The following is a 22,146-nucleotide window of genomic DNA, read 5'->3' as shown; positions in this document are numbered from 1 at the left end:
GCAAAAATGGATTTGGACACACCTTGAGTGCACCTGCACCGTGCGCCTTACACTTAGTGTTTAGATCGTTAAAATAGGGCCCATAATCTCAGTAGCGCGTTCAACGCTGGGGCGTAGATGAATTAGAAGATAATGAAGAGAGATGTGAAAGATGGATATCACATAGTTTTCATATGGATTACTTTATCACAGAAGATTTGTTTTCGGTAACATTTGTTTAGTCTAAAGGTAGACATGTCATGACATTTCTATAGATATATCTCTCATGTCTCTTCGTTGAGTATTCACTGAGTTACAGTTACTTTTAATGACGCGTTTGTAAATGAAGATCATAACAGACAAAGGCTGCAGACAGCACACCTTGTTTGTTATCTTTATTTTATTAATGCACAAAGTTTTGTTGTTATTATGTCTGTATACAAAAATGCAGATTCTATTACAGATTCCTTTACAGATTCTATTGATGTATAGCTCTTATCTGTACGATCAAAACTGAAAGTGTAATTTAAGTTCATTTCGGGTTATTAGAAGAAATTGCTTGGCGGGAAAGTACACTATCCTACAGAAAAGTAGAGATGTTCCGATATCCTTTTTCTCTTCCCGATACCGATTCTGATACCTGGGCTTATTCAATACAGTGGCTAAATTAACAAAAAATAAAGCATCAACAGGTGTTGACATTTCCCAACAGCACAGCAGTAATGACTTAATGTACTACTTCCAAGATCGATACTATTAGAGATATACAGGTCCTTCTCAAAAAATTTGCATATTGTGATAAAAATTCATTATTTTCCATAATGTACTGATAAAAATTAAACTTTCATATATTTTAGATTCATTGCCTATGCCTAAAAACGGCCCTGTATATATTAATAATATTAATATATTATTAATATTATTATTATTATTATTTCAAGGTCATATTACATTTTCATACTTTTGCTATATCGAAGCATTATGATTACTTGCGATTATCTGAGTAAGTCTCATTGGTGGTGATAGTGGCTGCTGCCGTTAGAGTCATGTTAAAGTCGTGCATGCGCAATACAACCCCAGAAAGCCGTTGCCTTTCAACATCGTCATCCGTGGTTAAAGTTACTTGAAGTAAATGTTTGAGTTTCATCATCATGAAAAGGTCAAAGCCATCAGGGGCTCAGTATCGCAAGAAGAAAAAAGAAGATGAGAAAAAGAAAGCAAAATATACAGGTATGTTACAAATTGTTCAACTACAAGCTCCATCATCACTACGAGCAAACCAAAAATCGGACTTGAGCATTCATCACGTTGTTTTTGACTAAAAATGTTATTAAAAAAATGTTTCGTGCCCAAGACCAGCCGCGATCTATTCTTTTCCCTCACAGACACTGTTACCGCTTGCTCCCTTTGCTTGACAACACACTCACTGACGTCACTCACTTTACTTTCACTTTACTTTTTTTCCAAAGCGCTCGGGCACTTGCGGGAAAGGATGAAGCTGATTGGTTAGTTCTTGTCACATTACCCACGGTGCGCTCGCGGAATTCTGAAAAGTTAAGATGTTTTTAACTTGATGCGGTGAGGACGCGCCTGGATGCTGCCGTTATGAGCGTGCATACGCTTCCATTATGAGCGTGCATACCGGGCGCCTACAGTACATTGGAAATAACGAACTTTAGCGTGAAAAAGACGCGATATTTGAATGGCCCTTGCTTTCTGACCAAGCACGACATTACACGTTGCTTTCTGACCAAGCGCGTGCTATCACACACACACATTCACTTGAACACATACAAACGCTCTCACGCTAAATCACTCGGTCACTCACACACAAACGCTCTCTCTCTCTCACACACACACACTCACACTCTCTCTCTCTCTCACACACACTCATTGTAATGTGCAAATTACTTTTTTTCGCCGAGTGTATTTCTATATACAGTGTTAAAGGATTAGTTCACACAAAAATGAAAATTTTCTAACCATTTACTCCTCCCAATGCCATCCAGGATATCCATGGCGTTTTTTCTTAAATTATGTATTTTAAGGAAAACATTTCAGGATGTTTTCTTCATATAATGGACTTCAATGTCTACCAACTCGGTTGCTATTGTTTCCTCAAAAAACAAACAAAAAAATTCCAATACGGGACTCGAGACTCGACTCGGACTCGAACTCTGATAATGGGGTCTCGACTCGGACTCCTCTTTGGTGACTCGGACTTGGACTCGGACTCGAACACTGAGACTCGACTCGGACTCGACAGTTGGTGACTCGCCTACAACACTGCTGTGTATTATTGTATAGCTAATATGTAGCTGATAATGTACTCGGTTACGAACGTAACCTCGGTTCCCTGAGATATGGAACGAGTACTGCGTATGGGGAAAAGCTCCTTTTTTCCTCGATACTGAAGCCTTTTTTCAATAACGCAGTGCAACTGCACTGCCATTGGTTTAATCTGTAAACTTTTTTAAACCAATGACAGCGCTGCGTAGCTGCGCGAGCCTGTGGCGATGCAGCGCGCCAAAGCCCGCCAGAATGGGCGGGGCGAATGGCTATATAAGCAGGCAATCGCCAGAGGAAATCAGGTCATACGACTGAAGCGACGACACTGAACCCGCAGCCTCGTGGCACGGCATATAACGCAGTACTCGTTCCGTATCTCAGGGAACCGAGGTTACGTTCGTAACCGAGTACGTTCCCTTTCGATACTTCACTCATACTGCGTATGGGGAACGAATTCAACCGCGCCGTGCCACGGTAGGGAACGACAAGACTTAACTTGAACACCCTGGGGTCCAGAGGATAAGTGAGAGGGCCGGAGCCATCGAACCCTTGACGCTACACTGCTGAGAGGGAGCTAGCTCCCTGGAGGTGGTATGATGACAGAGTCTGCTAGAGGCCGTCGTATCAAACCGAAAGAACCCGAGCATGCAAGGTCGGGATATCCAAGTTATAGAACCTGACAAAAGTGGACGGCGAGGACCAGCCGGCCGCCTCACAGATGTCCTTGATAGAGACACCACTAGACCAGGCCCATGAAGAGGCCATCCCTCTAGTAGAGTGGGCTCTAACTCCTATGGGGCACTCAAGGCCCATAGAGGAGTAACAGAGCGATAGCTTCAACTATCCAATGCGAGAGGCGTTGCTTTGAGACCGAAGACCCTTTGGTGCGGTCACCAAAGCAGACAAAAAGCTGGTCAGATTGCCTGAACGGCTGAGACCGCTCAATGTAAATTCTCAAAGCCCTCACTGGGCAGAGTAAATCCAGCTCTCGCTCACCTGACAACGGAGGCAGAGCTGAGAGGGAAATTACCTGTGCTCTGAATGGCGTCGAGAGCACTTTAGGTACGTAGCCATGCCTGGGTTTTAAAATGACCTTAGAGTCATTGGGCCCAAACTCAAGGCATGCAGGGCTCACCGAGAGGGCCTGCAAATCGCCAACACGCTTGACCGATGCTAGAGCAAGTAGCAGAGCGGTTTTGAGCGTTAGGGGCCGAAGGTCAGCTGACCGCAGCGGTTCAAAGGGAGGTCCTTTGAGTGCTCCAAGGACCGTGTGAAGGTCCCAAGTGGGAACGGTAAGAGGGCGTGGGGGCTTCAACCGCCTAGCACCTCTCAGGAAACGCACAATGAGGCTGTGTCGACCCACTGATTGGCCAGCAATAGGAGCATGAAATGCTGCAATGGCTGCTACGTACACTTTGAGTGTGGAAGGGGTGAGACCCTTTTCTAGACGCTCCTGGAGAAATGACAGTATCGGAGATACATCACACTCAACAGGGTCTTTGTTTTGTGCTAAGCACCAGTCAACAAAGACTGACCATTTTTGGGCATAGAGGCGTCTTGTAGACGGGGCTCTTGCCTGAGCAATGGTGTGTAGTACATCCCCGGGGAGGCTCAGAGGCTCCCATCGAGGGACCATACATGCAGAGCCCAGAGTTCTGGCTGTGGATGCCAGATTGTCCTTTTCGCCTGAGAGAGGAGGTCCCGCCTCAGGGGGATCGGCCATGGGGCTTTCATGGAAAGCCTGAAAAGCTCCGAGGACCAAACTTGGGTCCTCCAGAGTGGGGCCACTAGGAGGACTCTGTGTCTGTCTTCCCTGACTCGTCTGATGACCTGAGGGATCAGAGCGATCGGGGGAAAAGCATAAAGAAGGAGGCTGGGCCAGTTGTGGGCCAGTGCATCTGTTTCCTTTGAAAAATAAGTTGGGCAATGAGAGTTGCTTTCTGAGGCGAAGAGGTCGACCTCTGCCTTCCCGAAAATCTCCCAGATTTTGAGAACTGTCTGGGGATGGAGCATCCACTCGTCCGAGGGGACATTGCTCCGTGAAAGCATGTCTGCTCCCAGATTCGTCTTGCCAGGTATGTGTGTCGCCTTGAGCGATCGCAACCTGGGTAATGCCCATTCCAAGAGGCGCTTTGCCAGTGTGCAGAGGCGGCTGGACGAAAGGCCGCCTTGGTGATTTATGTAGGACACCACTGTCATGCTGTCCGACTGGACTAGGATGTGGCGCCCTTCCAAGATTGCCTGAAAGGATTGAAGGGCTCGTTCTACTGCCAGCATCTCGAGGCAGTTGATATGAAGATGGCTTTCTTCGTGCGACCACGAGCCGAAGGCTGGTCTGCCCTCGCACAGAGCACCCCAACCCAGGTTGGACGCATCTGTTGAGAGTACCGTCCTTCTGGAAACCGCCTGTAGGGGTACTCCACGACTGAACCAAACAGGGTTCATCCAAGGCTCCAGGGCTGCTAGACAGGCCTGGTTGACCCTGATGCGAAAGCGGCCGTGCCGCCAAGCATGAGGTGGGACCCGGAGTTTCAGCCAGTACTGCAAGGGCCGCATTCGTAGGAGGCCGAGCTGTAAAACTGGGGAGGCGGAAGCCATCAGCCCTAGCATCCTCTGAAAGAACTTCAGAGGGAAACAGGCTTTGTTCTTGACAGAGGCCGCGAGCTGCTGAAGTACAAGAGCGCGCTCTGGTGATATGACCGCCCTCATATTGACGGAGTCGAAAACTGCTCCCAGGAACGTAATACGTTGGCTGGGGAGCAGTGAGCTCTTGGCGAAATTGACCCTGAGTCCTAGGCACTGTAAGTGGCTCAGGAGCATGGATCTGTTGTGGTCTAGCTCGGTTCGTGACTGGGCAAGAATGAGCCAGTCGTCGAGATAGTTCAGAATGCGAATTCCCATCTGTCTCAGAGGGGAGAGCGCCTCGTTCATGCACTTCGTGAAAGTGCGGGGAGCTAGAGACAGCCCAAAGGGAAGGACTGTATATTGGTAAGCCACACCCTCGAACGCGAACCTCAAGAATCGTCTGTGATGGGGGGCTATCTGGATGTGAAAGTAAGCATCTTTCAGGTCCAGCGAGAAGAACCAGTCCTCGGGGCAAATCTGCGTGAGGATCTGCTTCAGTGTCAACATCTTGAACTTCCGTTTCATGAGGGAAAGGTTCAGGTGTCTGAGGTCTAAGATGGGTCTGAGACCGCCATCTTTCTTGGGGACAAGGAAATAACGGCTGTAGAACCCCGACCCGCTGTCTGAGGGAGGAACTATCTCTATGGCTCCCTTCCTTAACAGCGTCATCACTTCGGTGCGGAGGACCTGAGCATCGTCCGGCTCTACCGAGGTGGGAATCACTCCGCGAAAACGCGGGGGTCTTCGGGCGAACTGCAGTGAGTATCCGTGTTTTATTATCCCCAACACCCACTTGGACACTCCGGGGATGGCCTGCCAGGCCTCGGCCCGCGTGACAAGGGGCTGGATAGTGTCGGATGGCAGACCGCTGATCAGGGGCCTGAACACTGACGAGTGTGGAAGAGGAAAAGTGCTCTCTTTTTGAAAATGTGAAATATTTATTGTGTTCGCCATAACAACGGCGCTTTGCGTGGACGCAACAACAGTGGGCCCAGGTCGCACAGCAGACAGGCGAGAGAGCTTCTGGGGTGTTCCGGCCGCGGCGGGACTTTGCCCCTTCCTCTTTCTTCCCCAACGATCAGGAGGATTTAGAGGGCGTCGGGTCCAGCACACAATCCTTTGCCGGGGGCCCTGACGAAGGGGCAGGTTTGCTCTGGTGCTGAGTCGGCGCAGTCCTGGGGCGACTCGGGGCAGAGGTGGAGCGCTTGGGCAGGAAGTGTCGCATGGCTTGGGACGACTTCTGTGCTGCAGTGAAGCGTTCTGTAAACCCTTCTACCGCTGGTCCGAAGAGGCCGCATGGAGAGACTGGGGCATCGAGAAAGGCCACTTTGTCGCTCTCCTTAATCTCTGTTAGGTTGAGCCAGAGGTGGCGCTCCAGCACAACCAGGTTGGCCATGGATCGTCCGATGGCCTGGGCCGTGGCTTTCGTGGCGCGCAGAGCCAAATCAGTGGCGCTGCGGAGGTCACGGAAAGCAGGTTCACTAGAGCTAGACTCATCCAGGGAACGGAGAAGCTTTGCCTGGAACACCTGCAATATGGCCATGGTGTGCAGAGATGAAGCGGCTTGGCCCACAGATGTGTAGGCCCTGCCAGTCATGGCAGAGGTCCAAGCAATTTTAGTCGACTAAAATAAGACTAAAATTAAAACAAATCAGATGACTAAAACTTGATTAAAACTAAAAAGAATTATAGTCAAAAGACTAAGACTACAACTAAATTAAAATTTTGTGTCAAAATTAACACTGATTTGGACAAATTTTGCAATATTTATGCAATAAATGGTTTCCTTGCAGCTATGTTTAGTTTTTAATTTATGGTACTAATCTTTGGTGGGGGGGGGGGGGGTTGGTAGAAATCTCGACTAGGGTGCAAAAAAGGCTAGAAATGGCCCTGCATTTACTGCAGGCTTCAACATGGCTGTGTTTACGATTAGAAATGTCAACAACAACTAAAAAAATCACATACATAGGCGATTCTAGTCCGAATCTGTATGCATGAGACGGCATAGCATAGCGGCAGAATTCAAATTTTTTGTTGTAAAAAGAGAAACATTGTGCAGAACTATTATTTGCTTTTATGCATGTGTGTCCGAAGCTGCAGTTGCTGTGTGATGTGTGTTCCAAAAAAAAAATTTAAAAGAAACTGGACGCGCTCAGAGAGAAGGTCGTTAAAATCAATTTCCTATTTTCATTTTTCAAAACTTGTGTTGGTTGGTCCAATCGATTCGTGCAATAAATTTTTCAACATAAACTGACAGTCGACACGGTCATGGTTTTAGACAAGACAGGAGAACGGATGGGAAAAAATCTGGGCCAAGTTAAAGTAGTGTCGAGCTGTTTTAATGAATTTTTTTATTTATTATGGTGCCCGAACCTGTATGACTTTGAACAGTGACCACAAACATTTTGTTTACTGCAGCCACAGCCATCATTACCAACATCTCAAAAGTATGAGATGAAGCGAACGCACAGGCCATAGTGTGACATCCGTTAACCAATAGTGTAAACATAGAGGACATCATTGGTTTTCTTTTAAAGGAAGAACATAGCCTTCATTTGTATGTAGGCCTAGACAATTTATATATTTGCAATACTTACTAAAATATAATTAATATAATTTTATTGCTTTTGTATTAGTTGTTTGAAGAGTAAAAAAAAAATTGGTCGGTCTTAACGCAGATGTACAATCGACATGTCGTCGGACTAAAAGCCAAAAAAAATAATATATATTTGAGTCGGTCCTAAATTGACAGGGTCCGTCGGGTTACGGCAAACAAGAATATTTTTAAGGATGGCCTTAGCTGACCACTTAGTCGACACTATTGACCACAGCATTCTCTTGAATAGACTAGAAAACTTTGCTGACATTAATGGAAGTGCATTAGTATGGTTCAAATCGTACTTATCTAACCGCCATCAATTCGTTGCAGTGAATGAAGAGGTACCACATTGATCACAAGTGCAGTATGGAGTACCTCAAGGCTCAGTACTAGTGCTGTTACTTTTCACGCTTAACATGTTACCCTTGGGAGACATCATCAGGAAGCATGGTGTTAGCTTTCACTTTTTTTACTCTATATTTCTTTTAGGACCCAAGAAACACACCAATTTGTAAAATTAAAGGAATGAATAGTCGATATAAAAACCTGGATAAGGAGTAATTTCTTACTGCTAAATTCTGACAAAAACCAGAGTTGTTATTTACAGGAGCTAAAAACTCTGCATGTAATAAGCCATAACGTTGTCTAAGACTTGATGACTCCTCTGTTAATTATTTGTCATCAGTTATGAACCTAGGTGTGTTATTTGATAGCAATCTTTCAATTTGAAAGCCACATTTCTAGCATTTGTAAAACTGCATTTTTCCATCTCAAAAATATATATAAATTAAAACAAATGATCTCAATGGCAAAATGCAGAAACATTAATTAATGCGTTCATGACCTCAAGGTTAGATAATTGTAATGCTTTATTGGGTGGTTGTTCTGCAGGCTTAATAAACATACTCCAGCTAGTCCAAAATGTAGCAGCTAGAGTTCTTACTAGAACCAGGAAGTATGACCATATTAGCCCGGTTCTGTCAACTCTGTACTGGCTCCCTATCAAACATTGTATTGATTTTTAGATCTTGCTTATTACTTATAAAGCCTTGAATGGTTTAGCACCTCTGTATTTGAATGAGCTATTATTATACTATAGTCCTCCATGTCCACTGCATTTCTCAAAACTCTGGCAATTTGATAATACAGCGAATATCATATTTAACTGCGGGTGGCAGATCATTTTCCTACTTATCTCCCAAACTCTGGAGTAACCTACCTAACATTGTTCGGGAGACAGACACACTCTGTCAGTTTAAATCTAGATTAAAGACCCTCCTCTTTAACCTTGTTTACACATAACACACTAACACATTTCTAATATTCAAATCCGTTAAAAGGATTTTTAGGCTGCATTAATTAGGGAACTCCGGAACCGGGAACACTTCCCATAACACACGATGTACTTGCTACATCGTTAGAAGAATGGTATCTATGCTTATATTAGTCTGTTTCTCTCTCATTCTGAGGTCACTGTAGTGACCAGATCCAGTCTGTATCCAGGTCAGATGGTCACTGAAGTCACCCAGATCCAGTACGTATCCAGCCCAAATGGTGGATCTGCACCTAGAGAGGACGTCTACAGGCCTGAATGTCAGCGGCGATCAGGCCAACTAGATGCGCCCCAGAGACCAGAGACAGATCCACAGTCAAGACCTTGTCTCCTAAACGGCCATCAGGAAAACAGATGATTCTTCTGCATCTGACTTTGCTGCAGCCCGGAATTGAACTGGAAATGGAACTGGCCCCCCAACTGAGCCTGGTTTCTCCCAAGGTTTTTTTCTCTCCATTCTATCACAGATGGAGTTTTGGTTCCTTGCCACGGTCACCTCTTGCTTGCTTAGTTGGGGCATTTAATTACCAGCGTTTTGGCTGACTTGATTGCACAGATACTATTTCACTAGTTCACGCTTACATATAATTATCTTAGGTATGGTATGCGTATTTGACGTGCTGTCCGGGGAAGGGCTCCGAGCTCGGGAATGGCCCGAACCTAGAGTACCCCCCCTTACCCGTCTATTTATAAGGTGAAATCAAAGTGAGGAGATGGGGTGGAGGAGGGATGCTGGTAAACCGTCAATGGATAGAGGTAAGTCAGCGATATTTATACTATGGGATTGATTACTTGATTATGAGCCACCTGTGTTGATTAGGCTAAGTATCTGACGTGCTCCTCCCGAATCTTGTTAATAAAAACATCATTTAAACTGAACTGAGCTGGATGATGACATAATTTGATGAACTGCCTTTTTGCTTTATTGACACACTATTTTCCAATTTAATGCTGTTCAGTCGCTTTGTTACAATCTAAAAACGCTATATAAATAGAGGTGACTTGACTTATGAATGAGGTGAATTATGTCTTATTCCTCTCATCGCGAATCAAACAGTAAAATATAAAAACTTAAAGGATATTCTTGCTGCGTTGTCTTCTGTAGTATTGGCGTATTTAAGCCGCGCACTTCAGTGAAACATTAGAATCTGAATAGTGCGTTCAGCACGGGGACGTGGTCGCATTAGAAGACAATGAAGGGAGACGTGAAAAACAGACATCGCGTTGTTTTCATATAGATTACTTATCACAGAATATCTGTTTTCAGCAGCACTTGTTTAGTTTAAAAAGTAGACATGTCAGGTTTTCAATAGATATCTCTCTCATGTCTCTTCGTCGAGTATTCACGGAGTTACAGTTCATTTGAATGACATGTTTGTAAATGAAGATCAGCACAGACAAAGGCTGCAGACAGCAAACCTTGTTTGTTATCTTTGAATGAACGGTATACTGTCCATGTCCAGAAAGGTAATAAAAACATCTTCAAAGTAGTCCATGTGACATCAGAGGGTCAGTTAGAATTTTTTGAAGCATCGAAAATACATTTTGGTCCAAAAATAGCAAAAATGAGGACTTTATTCAGCATTGTCTTCTCTTCCGGGTCTGTTGTGTGCACTTTCAAAACACTGCAGTTTAGTGATATCCGGTTCGCAAATGGATCACTCGATGTAACCGGATCTTCTTGAACCAAATCGAACTGAATCATTTGAAATGGTTTGCGTCTCCAATAAGCATTTTTTTTTTAGGGGCCAAGCACCGAAGGTGCGAGGCACCTATTGTTTTTGTTCCGGTTCTTATTATTATTATTATTAGGGGCCAAGCACCGAAGGTGCGTAGGCACCTATTGTGTTTGTTGGCGTTCTTATTATTATTATTATTATTCTTCCGACTGGGAGTCTATGGCAGCCCATAGAACCGAATGCGGGAAAGTTGTTTTGGTTTGACATTCTGATAGAGGACAGTGCCACCATTAAGTACACCAATTTTGGTGTGTCTAAGACATTGCCTCTAGCGCCACCAACTGTCCAAAATTTCACTTTTATTTTGTTAATAACTTTTTAACCCTATGGCCAATCAACGAAATTCTTTTTTCCTCTAATTTCTGAGCTCATGCCGATTCCATTGCACCCTACGAAGTCATTTTCCATCATAAAAATATGGCCGCCATTTTGAATTTTTTTAAAAACCTACTTTTTCGAACTCGTCCTAGACGGTTTGTCCGATTCGCACAAAAATTGAACCATATCATCCTCAGGCAGTGCTGACCAAAAGTTATGCAAATCAAATTGATTCGTCAAACCGTTTTCGATAAACTCTCTAACAAATTTTACGTAGTGCTTACAAAAACAGTCGTAAGGCTGTATCTCGGCAACGACTTATCCTATTCAGACCAAACTTGGTACATGTCATAACAATCATGACCTGAGGCAACATGCTGCGTTTCGGCGCAGCGCCACCTACTGGTCCGAAGATATGAAAAATTGTTATTTTTGCTTATAACTTCTAAACAGTTTGTCCATAAATCATAAAATTGGTCTTGTTAGATTCAGGGCAACATGCCGAGTCAACTGATATCCAATTTTACCATTTCAGCCATTTTGACTGTCGGCCATTTTGAATTTTGTGCTAAAATGCTGTATTTTCAGAACGCATCAACGGATTGTTACGAAACATGGTATGGGTCATCAGCACAATGTCCTGAAGGAGCATGAGAAGTTTCGAAACAGTGCCACCTAGTGGTGATCTTCTTTTTTTAAATGCTTATAACTTTGGGTGTGGTCGACTTATTTTCACGAGACTCATCAAATTGGACTCCTGAAACCTTACCGAGTCCTACGATACCAAACATGCTAGGTTTTGCCTTACGGTTTGTGTAGCGTTGTGATTTAGCGCTTAAAAAACATTTGGCTATATCTTCGAAACCGCTTGTCTGATCGAGACGAAACCACCGTCAGAAGTTCGGAAACATAGGTCGATAGCTATACGCCAATGCCCAAATGCAAAAATATTGATAGTAAGGGGTAGTAATATTCAATCAAAGTCAAGAGTCAGTCGTTTTTTACGTGTTTTTTCATGTAAATGTCTATAACTCTGAAGTGAATTGAGATATTTTCACCAAAATTGACGCGCATATGTATGGGCTCACTCTGATGACACATAAAAAAAATGGTGGGACTGAGCCTCTTGGTGGCGCTATAATACAACAAAACATGGAATTCCCATTGACTTCAATACACTTATGTGAAATAAAAGGCTATACTAAACAAATGCATTGGTGTTATATTCCGAAACTCAGAATGTGCCAACAACACCATCCCCTGAAGGTACTCAAAATATTTTGAAACAGCGCCACCTAGTGGTCAACAGTTATAACTGAATTTACATAAAGGCTAATAACTTTTGAAAAGATCTGGCTATTGACATGTCACTGATCTCAATAGATTCCTTGGGTCAAGCCGAGAACATATATACAACGTTTTCCTTATTTGGCTGAACTTCCTGTCCGCCATTTTGATTAATGTTGAAAACCTACTTTTTCGAACTCCTCCTAGACCGTTTGTCCGATTTTAACCAAATTTGAGATGGACATTCTTCAGACCATGCTGGCAAAATGTTATGGATTTCATGTCGATATACGAAACGGTTGTCATTTAGGGCATCAACGAATCTGCTGGAAGGGTGCCAAAATGCATTTGAGGCTGTATCTCTGCAAAGCTTTGACATATTTGCACCAAACTTTGTATGTGTCATCGTCACCTCACACTGACCATTGCAAACTAATTTGGTAACAGCACCACCTATTGGTTACACGTGATAAGCTAATAAATCCTATTGCTAGTTGTTGTGTTTATGGTTTTCAAGCCATTTTGCCTAAAATAATCTTAAAACTGTCTTAATTACTCATTCCTGCCGTTTGTCTGAAGCTTGCTTCTGTAGTGCTTGGCCCCGTTATTGCTGCTTGCAGCTATATTTATTATTATTATTCTTCCGACTGGGAGTCTATGGCAGCCCATAGAACCGAATGCGGGAAAGTTGTAATGGTTTGACATTCTGATAGAGGACAGTGCCAACATTAAGTACACCAATTTCGGTGTGTCTAAGTCAATCCCTCTAGCGCCACCAACTGTCCAAAATTTCACTTTAATTTTGTTAATAACTTTTTAACCCTAAGGCCAATCAACGAAATTCTTTTTTCCTCTAATTTCTGAGCTCATGTCGATTCGACTAAACCCTACAAAGTCATTGTGCGTCATAGAAATATGGCCGCCAATTTGAATTTTTTGAAAAACCTACTTTTTCGAACTCTTCCTAGACGGTTTGTCCGATTCACACGAAAATTTAACCATATAATCCTCAGGCAGTGCTGACTAAAAGTTATGCAAATCAAATTGATTCGTCAAACCGTTTTCTATAAACGCTCTAACAAATTTTACGTAGTGCTTACAAAAACAGTCGTAAGGCTGTATCTCGGCAACGACTTATCCTATTCAGACCAAACTTGGTACATGTCATAACAAGCATGACCTGAGGCAACATGCTGTGTTTGGGCGCAGCGCCACCTACTGGTCCAGAGATATGAAAAAGTACTATTTTTGATTATAACTTCTGAACAGTTTGTCCAAAAATCATAACATTGGTCTTGTTAGATTCAGGGCAACATGCCGAGTCGACTGATATCCAATTTGACCATTTCGGCCATTTTGACTGTCGGCCATTTTGAATTTTGTGCTAAAATGCTGTATTTTAAGAACGCATCAACTGATTGTTACGAAACTTGGTATGGGTCATCAGCACATTGTCCCGAAGGAGTGTGAGAAGTTTCGAAACAGCGCCACCTAGTGGTGATCTTATTTTTTTAAATGCTTATAACTTTGGGTGTGGTCGACTTATTTTCACGAGACTCATCAAATTGGACTCCTGAAACCTTACCGAGTCCTACGATACCAAACATGCTAGGTTTTGCCTTACGGTTTGTGTATCGTTGTGATTTAGCGCTTAAAAAACATTTGGCTATATCTTCGAAACCGCTTGTCTGATCGAGACGAAACCACCATCAGAAGAAGGAAACATAGGTCGATAGCTATGTACCAATGCCCAAATGCCAAAATATTGATAGTAAGGGGTAGTAATATTCAATCAAAATCAAGAGTCAGTCGTTTTTAACGTGATTTTTCATATAAATGTCTATAACTCTGAAGTGAATTGAGATATTTTCACCAAAATTGACACACATATGTATGGGCTCACTCTGAGCACACATAAAAAAAATGGTGGGATTGAGCCTCTTGGTGGCGCTATAATAGAATGAAACATGAAATTCTCATTGACTTCAATACAGTTTTGTGAAATAAAATTCTATACTAAACAAATGCATTGGTGTAATATTCCGAAACTCAGAATATGCCAACCACACCATCCCCTGAAGGTACTCAAAATATTTTGAAACAGCGCCACCTAGTGGTCAAAAGTTATAACTCAATTTACATAAAGGCTAATAACTTTTGAATTAATCTGGCTATTGACATCATGCTGGTCTTTTTAGATTCCTTGGGTCAAGTCGAGAACATAAAATACAAAGTTTACCTTATTTGGCTGAACTCCCTGTCCGCCATTTTGATTAATGTTGAAAACCTACATTTTCAAACTCCTCCTAGACCGTTAGTCCGATTTTCACCAAATTTGACGTGGATCATTTTCGGACCATTCTGGCAAAAAGTTATGGATTTTGTGTCCATATAAGAAACGGTTCTCATTTAGGGCATCAAAAAATCTGCTGGAAGGGTGCCAAAATGCGTTTGAGGCTGTATCTCTGCAATGCTTTGACATATTTGCACCAAACTTTGTATGTGTCATCGTCACCTCACACTGACCATTACAAACTAATTTGGTAACAGTGCCACCTATTGGTTACACGTGAAAAGCCAATAAATCCTATTACTAGTTGTTGTGTTTATAGTTTTCAAGCCATTTTGCCTAAAATAATCTTAAAACTGTCTTAATTACTCATTCCTGCCGTTCGTCTGAAGCTTGCTTCTGTAGTGCTTGGCCCCGTTATTGCTGCTTGCAGCTATATTTTATTATTATTATTATTTTTTTTTTTTTATTTAAACGGGGACAGTGTAAAATATACATTAACCTTAAAAGGAGATATGCATTTTACCAGGTTGTAGCACTTGTGCTAATTTACACCTGTAAATTAATTAATCCACATTCATCCACAAATGACTTAAGTTGTTAACTTTTTTAATGTGGCTGACACTCCCTCAGAGTTGAAACAAACCAATATCCCAGAGTAATTAATTTACTCAAACAGTTCACTGACTGAACTGCTGTGAAGAGAGAACTGAAGATGAATGCAGAGCCAGATAAAGAACGAAAGATTGACTCGTTCTCGAGGTAAGGTTAAAACTAGTTTAATAAAAATCTTAAATTCATCTAATGAGTTAGATTACATTACCTAAAATGAGTCATCTTAATTATAAAACAAAACACCTAAGGCACATTCTGAAAAGTAAGGCAAATTCTTACTAAGGTCAGAAAAACAAAGTAACAAAAGCATGGTAGCGCAATTTATTTGACACTAATATTGATTCTTCTATCACACACTCTCTCTACCATTAGGGGTCACCACAGAAGAATTATCCACATAGTGTGGCATATTTTCCTGTCAAAATAATGGATTTCATCTAAAATTATTCAGCTTTTCAGAACATGCAGAAGATAAGCCGGTTTCTTCGGTAGTGGGCGGAGCTAACGCGCAAATGGCGAATTTTGATTTCAGCAAATCAATTTGACCGAACACAGACAACGTGACTGATATTCATGAACCCAGCAGTTCATCAATCCGTAGTGCATTGTATATTGTTAGTATGGTAGTAGAATTAGTAGTAATAATATCTTTTAATAATAATTAATATAATCTATTACTACTATTTTTTATTATTTTTTTTTACAGAAACCCTGAATGACCAACAATATCTTAAGCATCACCACAAGTCTTAGGTTCAGTTAAAATGACAAATATGCATTCATACATAGTTACCAAGTTTTACTTCTAATCACTAAAGTTCTATCATTAAATAATGCTTCATACCATAATGCTTGACTGACTGATTAAGACAAGATTTAAGAAGCTGTGGCATTTTACAAAGATAAGCTGATTGGAATCATATATATGTGTGTGTGTGTGTAAAAATGAAAACATGAAAAATGTACTAGCCAATGGCGATTATATTGCCAAGGTGTGCGTAGAGGGTTGACTGTGACAGTGAGAGACAGAGTGGTGAAATGTCTGATAACAACTCCACCCATATTTCTCTCTTCAGTGTTCCTGTACAAACCTGCCAGGGGCACTATCTCTCTGAATTGCTATAAGGAATTGAAAGGCTTCTGAGAAACCAAGGAAAACTGAAATGAAAAGCAGCAGATGACTAAAGTTTACATCCAGTTTTACGGGGAATATGGCTGGCAGAGAGCAGCAGAGAGCAGCAGAGAAGTCTCATGACTGTTACATCATTTATGATAAAATGCTCTAGTTCTTGTAAACACCTGTGCATTACAAAGGAATCCAGCCAAGTCAACAAGTCTTTTTAACACATTTTGTAATTTCACAATCCCAAGCCACCACAACTCTTTGAACACTCCAAGGTTACTGCTGACACTATGGCTTTATTCTGTAGACTTTACATCGTCCAATGGCTAAAACCCTCTCTGCAGATATTAGTAGATATTCTTTAGTAGATTTAGATTTTTATATTTTCTGAAGAAGTACTCCATCCCCCACAGTAGTGGAGGATATCTTCACAATATTCTTTTCCCTATAAATTCTTGTTCCAATTATTATCAAGCAACAACTCTCTACATACACGCTGCCAAAAGAATTGACTATTGAATATTATTTTTCCCCACAGACTTTTGACACACATACAAATTTTATATGTATATTTTTGTTATATATTTTAAAAAGTTACTTTCATGTGACATCATTTGAAAGCATAAACTTAAAATATGATATGACATGATATAATATGAGCTTTAATAATTAGAAATAAAACCTCAGAACTTTATGAATGAACACGGAATGATTATTTGTAAAATATTTCAGTTTTTAGCTTTAAGGTATTGTTTTATCTTAAAGTATTATTTAATAAATAATTATTATTTAATACTACCGTGATATAAGTATTACATAATCCCATAACTGGAGTCACTACACCGTTTCATCCATCTACATCTTACATTTTCCCATAGGGAAGAATTCTCCAGTATTTTCCAAGTCACACTACCTGACCATTTCCCAAAAGGTGAGCTTATCACAGCCCACTCTTTCTCCTTCTCTTTCCCTCCCACATTTGTATAAAAACCACCTGCTTTCATTTTCTCATTCTCTATGAAGCAAAACTGGGGCTGGGACACCAGCAAAACACAGATGGATGACATTCCTATCAATATCAGCATTCCTGAACACTGATAAGAATGTTCTGAAATTCAGAAACAACTTTGTGCTCATCAAAACTCAAAATAGGTGTGCCTATGTGCCTCTATAGTTCCTCACCACACTGAGTTGACTCCAGGAAGTACGGATGGGTTTGTACTGGACCACAATGCTTTCATCTGGCTGAGGTTGTTTAGGTTCAGTGTCCTCATCAGAATCATTGTGAAGGGCTTTCTCTTGGTAATTCTGGTACAGAACTTCTTCCTCTAATAAAAACACACACACACAGAAACTGTGACTACAAAAACATCCATGGAAATGGTCTCCTTATGGGATTTTTTTTTTTTTTTTTTTTTTGAGGATGTTCACATAAGTCTCTGTTGAGTGTGTTCTATATAAATAACACACAGAAAGGTCTGGAGGATGACCAGTGCTTACCCTCACTGTCAAATGTCCGCTGAGTCAGGAGGCCTTTCTTCCTCTCCACATTCTGCAGGAAGCACAGGTGACTGATTAGTTGGGACTGACAAATTAAGACTTTCTAGGAAACAGTGGTCCCTTTAACATACTTAACATACATACAAAAATGCCTTGTGGATGCCAAAGGTCAGAGGAGAATGCCCAGACTGCTTTGAGCAGACAGAAAGGCAACAGTAACTCAATTAACAACTCATTACAATGGAGGAATGCATAAGAAAATACAACATGCTGAACTTTGAAGAAAATGGGCAACAGCAAAAGAAGACTACACCGGGTGCCATTCCTGTCAGCGAAGTAAAAAAAAAAGTCGTAAAAAAAATATATATATTATATATATATATATATATATATATATATATATATATATATATATATATATATATATATATAATTGCTTTTTAGCAGCAAACATTCAAGTTAGGTTTGGTCCACACAGGGATAAAAAAAAAAAAAAAAAAAAAAAAAAAAACAAGTATGTGTAAAAAGTATGTGTAAAATCAAACAGCATCGGATAAAAAATAAAAACAATTAAAGCCTGACTATGCCTGCTAGACATCATATAATGGGACCAGGCTGTATCTTCCAACAGGACAATGATCAAAAAACATCAAAATCAAAACAAAAATGGGTTGATCTGAAGGGTCTGGAGATATTCTGGATAAAGAAATGGTCTCTGATCTCTTGCTCTGTCAATTCTTCGTCATCAGTTAGGAACCTAGGTGTGCTACTTGATCGCAATCTTTCCTTAGAAAGCCACGTTTCTAGCATTTGTAAAACTGCATTTTTCCATCTCAAAAATATATCTAAATTACGGCCTATGCTCTCAATGTCAAATGCAGAAATGTTAATCCATGCATTTATGACTTCAAGGTTAGACTACTGTAATGCTTTATTGGGTGGTTGTTCTGCACGCTTGGTAAACAAACTACAGCTAGTCCAAAATGCAGCAGCAAGAGTTCTTACTAGAACCAGGAAGTATGACCATATTAGCCCGATCCTGTCCACACTGCACTGGCTCCCTATCAAACATCGTATAGATTTTAAAATATTGCTTATTACTTATAAAGCCCTGAATGGTTTAGCACCTCAGTATTTGAATGAGCTCCTTTTACATTATACTCCTCTACGTCCGCTACGTTCTCAAAACTCAGGCAATTTGATAATACCTAGAATATCAAAATCAACTGCGGGCGGCAGATCCTTTTCCTATTTGGCGCCTAAACTCTGGAATAACCTACCTAACATTGTTCGGGAGGCAGACACACTCTTGCAGTTTAAATCTAGATTAAAGACCCATCTCTTTAACCTGGCATACACATAACATACTAATATGCTTTTAATATCCAAATCCGTTAAAGGATTTTTAGGCTGCATTAATTAGGTAAACTGGAACCGGAACACTTCACATAACACTGTACTTTCTACATCATTAGAAGAATGGCATCTACGCTAATATTTGTCTGTTTCTCTCTTGTTCCGAGGTCACCGTGGCCACCAGATCCAGTCTGTGTCCAGATCAGAGGGTCACTGCAGTCACCCGGATCCAGTACGTATCCAGACCAGATGGTGGATCAGCACCTAGAAAGGACCTCTACAGCCCTGAAAGACAGCGGAGACCAGGACAACTAGAGCCCCAGATACAGATCCCCTGTAAAGACCTTGTCTCAGAGGAGCACCAGGACAAGACCACAGGAAACAGATGATTCTTCTGCACAATCTGACTTTGCTGCAGCCTGGAATTGAACTACTGGTTTCGTCTGGTCAGAGGAGAACTGGCCCCCCAACTGAGCCTGGTTTCTCCCAAGGTTTTTTTCTCCATTCTGTCACCGATGGAGTTTCGGTTCCTTGCCGCTGTCGCCTCTGGCTTGCTTAGTTGGGGTCACTTCATCTACAGCGATATCGTTGACTTGATTGCAAATTAAAACAGACACTATTTCAACTGAACAGAGATGACATCAATGAATTCAATGATGAACTGCCTTTAACTATCATTTTGCATTATTGAGACACTGTTTTCCAAATGAATGTTGTTCAGTGCTTTGGCGCAATGTATTTTGTTTAAAGCACTATATAAATAAAGGTGATTGATTGATTGATTGATTGTGTTATCCAAACTTATGAACAAATTTTTAAAGTGAAATGAAATGGACCTAAAATTGCCTGTCAAATATTATACATCGTTTTTTTTAAAAGACTGAATATTTTGGAAGTGAACAATAGAAGTTGAATATCATTTATTGAATTTTTAATAATGAAAATATTTGTGAAATAACGCAATACACAGCTTAAATATACAACTATGTTATATTTCAGCGCCTAAAAATGCAAACCCTGAAAATACAATGCATTAAAATGCAAGCAATGTTAACGTAATTAGTGCAATTCAACGTCCTTTTTTCTTTTAAGACATTTTTCAATATTATTTTTTTCCATATATTAGAGAACAACTGACAAGTTCATAAAGACAGCTGAATAAATGACTTTAGCTGTGGACATGATCCGCTTGCATAAATGTTTTTGTATTTATTTATTTATTTATTTATTTTTTGTAAAAGTTTACTTTTCATATTTTAGCTAATTTCAAATGCTGCTGTAACTTTAAGACAGAATTTATAGATGCAGTATATTGATACATATATTAAACGTCAAAAATGGTAAAGCTTAAAAACACATGCAAGTTATAAATATTAACTCTATGATGGTTAAATTTTGCAACTAATCCACAAATCTATAGGGCCTGGGGCTTGGTATGTAAAGCTAATAGAACTAAATGTTTCAATCCTTTTAGAAGGAAACTCTTGATAGTAGCAATCGGTGTTAAAAAAAACAAAACAAAGGGAGGGTAAGGTATGTCACTGGGGTCATCAGGTGGGAACCCTGCTTCATCGACGTTTCATTGATTTAAGCCCACAACATCTCCGGAAGGCACAACAGTGTACCCAGCGTCCCAGGTACACCCCCCTCCATGCCATACCCTCTATGTCCCTGATGGGCTCTACATGGCAGGGGTGTCCTTCTCCCTGAGTCGGGCCTAAGCCTGACCGCATACCATCTGACTCTACCTTACTGCCTAGATGGGATCCTTGTGCTTGATCCAGAGCCAGGTACTGCTTTTTTCAGCAGCACTTGATATGGACTTGATGGCCTGTTGGAGAGAGCGACCCTTCACCCCTATTTTTTTTACCAAACTGGTGGTAGATGTTGCAACAAATCCCCTGCATCCCACCTCTACTGGAAAGATGCTAGTCTTCCAGCCATTCTGGGATGCTTCAGCTGCCAGGTCAGTATATTTGTTCTTTTTCCTCTCATAAGCCTCTTCGACCCCCTCTTCTCATGGTACTGTTAATTAGGCCTGGGACTTGTACCATGATGGTGAATGAAGAAAATGCAATTTTACTGTATTAGTTTTGAGTTAACAAAACTTAACCATTACAATCTGGCTTTGTTTGTACTAGTGGTCGACCAATAGCTGATATTTGTAATTTTTCAATTTATCGGTAATTTATCGGCATTGGTCAATAAGGTTTTCTGCTTGGCCCATGTGTTAGAGGTGGGAATTTTATTTTGACGGTGCCGAGAGCAGCAGTGCCTTAGCAACCCTCTACATTGCTAGTAAATCACTTGCATATGCGACTAAATCTTCACTCTGGTGACTAAATGATGTCTAATATTAGCTAATAAATTCTCAGATTCTACTTGCCAGTGTGTGAGTTGAAGTTTAGCGCACATATATTTTCACTCGCCGAGCGCTTCAGAGTTCTTTCTCATCAAGTGATCTGTGATATTTCTCAGTTCATCTCAATGGATGCGCAGTGCACCCGTGTTTGACGTACCGTGAGCTATAGTGTGAAGGCGCACGACTCGCCGTCGCTTTCTATCACACACGCAAATTGAGAGAGAGAGAGTGAGCGAGCGAGTCTTACATACATGCAGAATTGATACGCTAAACGATATTCTTTGTTGGATTTTCCTTTAAAAATAACGGAGTTCCTTAGTAGTGGGCAGAACAAATACGCAAACGGCAATCTCATTGGATGGTGCTCACCTACTGAGCAAATCAGTTTGACCGAACGCAGACATCCTGATTAATATTCATGAAGCCATTACTGTTCTTCTTAGTAGAATTCGTAGTAGTAGTATTATTGTTATCACCTTATCAGTATTATTGTTACTACTTTCCCCTTTTTTTACAGAAACACTGAATGATCAACAAAGCACCACCAACAGTCCTAAATTCAGTTAAAATGTCCATGCATTCATACAGGGTTACCAAGTTTTAATTATAATTACTAAAGTTCTAGCATTAAATAATACTTGATTATCCAGATTTCATATTATAATGCTTAACTGACAGTTAAGAGTGTACTTTCAGGTATTTAAAAAGCTGTGCCATTTTAAAAGACATAT

At 41.0% G+C, this 22,146-nt stretch overlaps 1 protein-coding gene across 4 annotated transcripts in view; it reads right to left on the bottom strand.

Annotated features, from left to right (window-relative positions):
- The window catches only part of LOC127977339 (rho guanine nucleotide exchange factor 26), a 102,579-nt gene that overhangs the window by 68,834 nt on the left and 11,599 nt on the right, over positions 1–22,146 (bottom strand). For 3 of the 4 annotated variants that reach the window (XR_008158172.1, XM_052582213.1, XM_052582211.1), the window contains exons 3-4: positions 17,698–17,749; positions 17,380–17,525 (exon numbers count right to left, since the gene is read on the bottom strand). The exons of the other annotated variant lie outside the window; for it this stretch is intronic. Coding sequence is in view for 2 of the 3 variants with exons in the window: in XM_052582213.1 (XP_052438173.1) it covers positions 17,380–17,525; positions 17,698–17,749 (198 nt within the window). In the remaining variant the exon portion in view is untranslated. The remainder of the gene's footprint in view (positions 1–17,379; positions 17,526–17,697; positions 17,750–22,146) is intronic. 4 annotated transcript variants of the gene reach the window in all.

Source organism: Carassius gibelio, chromosome B18 (genome assembly GCF_023724105.1).
Source record: "Carassius gibelio isolate Cgi1373 ecotype wild population from Czech Republic chromosome B18, carGib1.2-hapl.c, whole genome shotgun sequence".
NCBI classification, from domain to species: Eukaryota; Metazoa; Chordata; class Actinopteri; order Cypriniformes; family Cyprinidae; genus Carassius; species Carassius gibelio.
The sequence above is the reverse complement of the archived record's forward strand: the minus strand, read 5'-3'. Positions and strand labels throughout refer to the sequence as shown.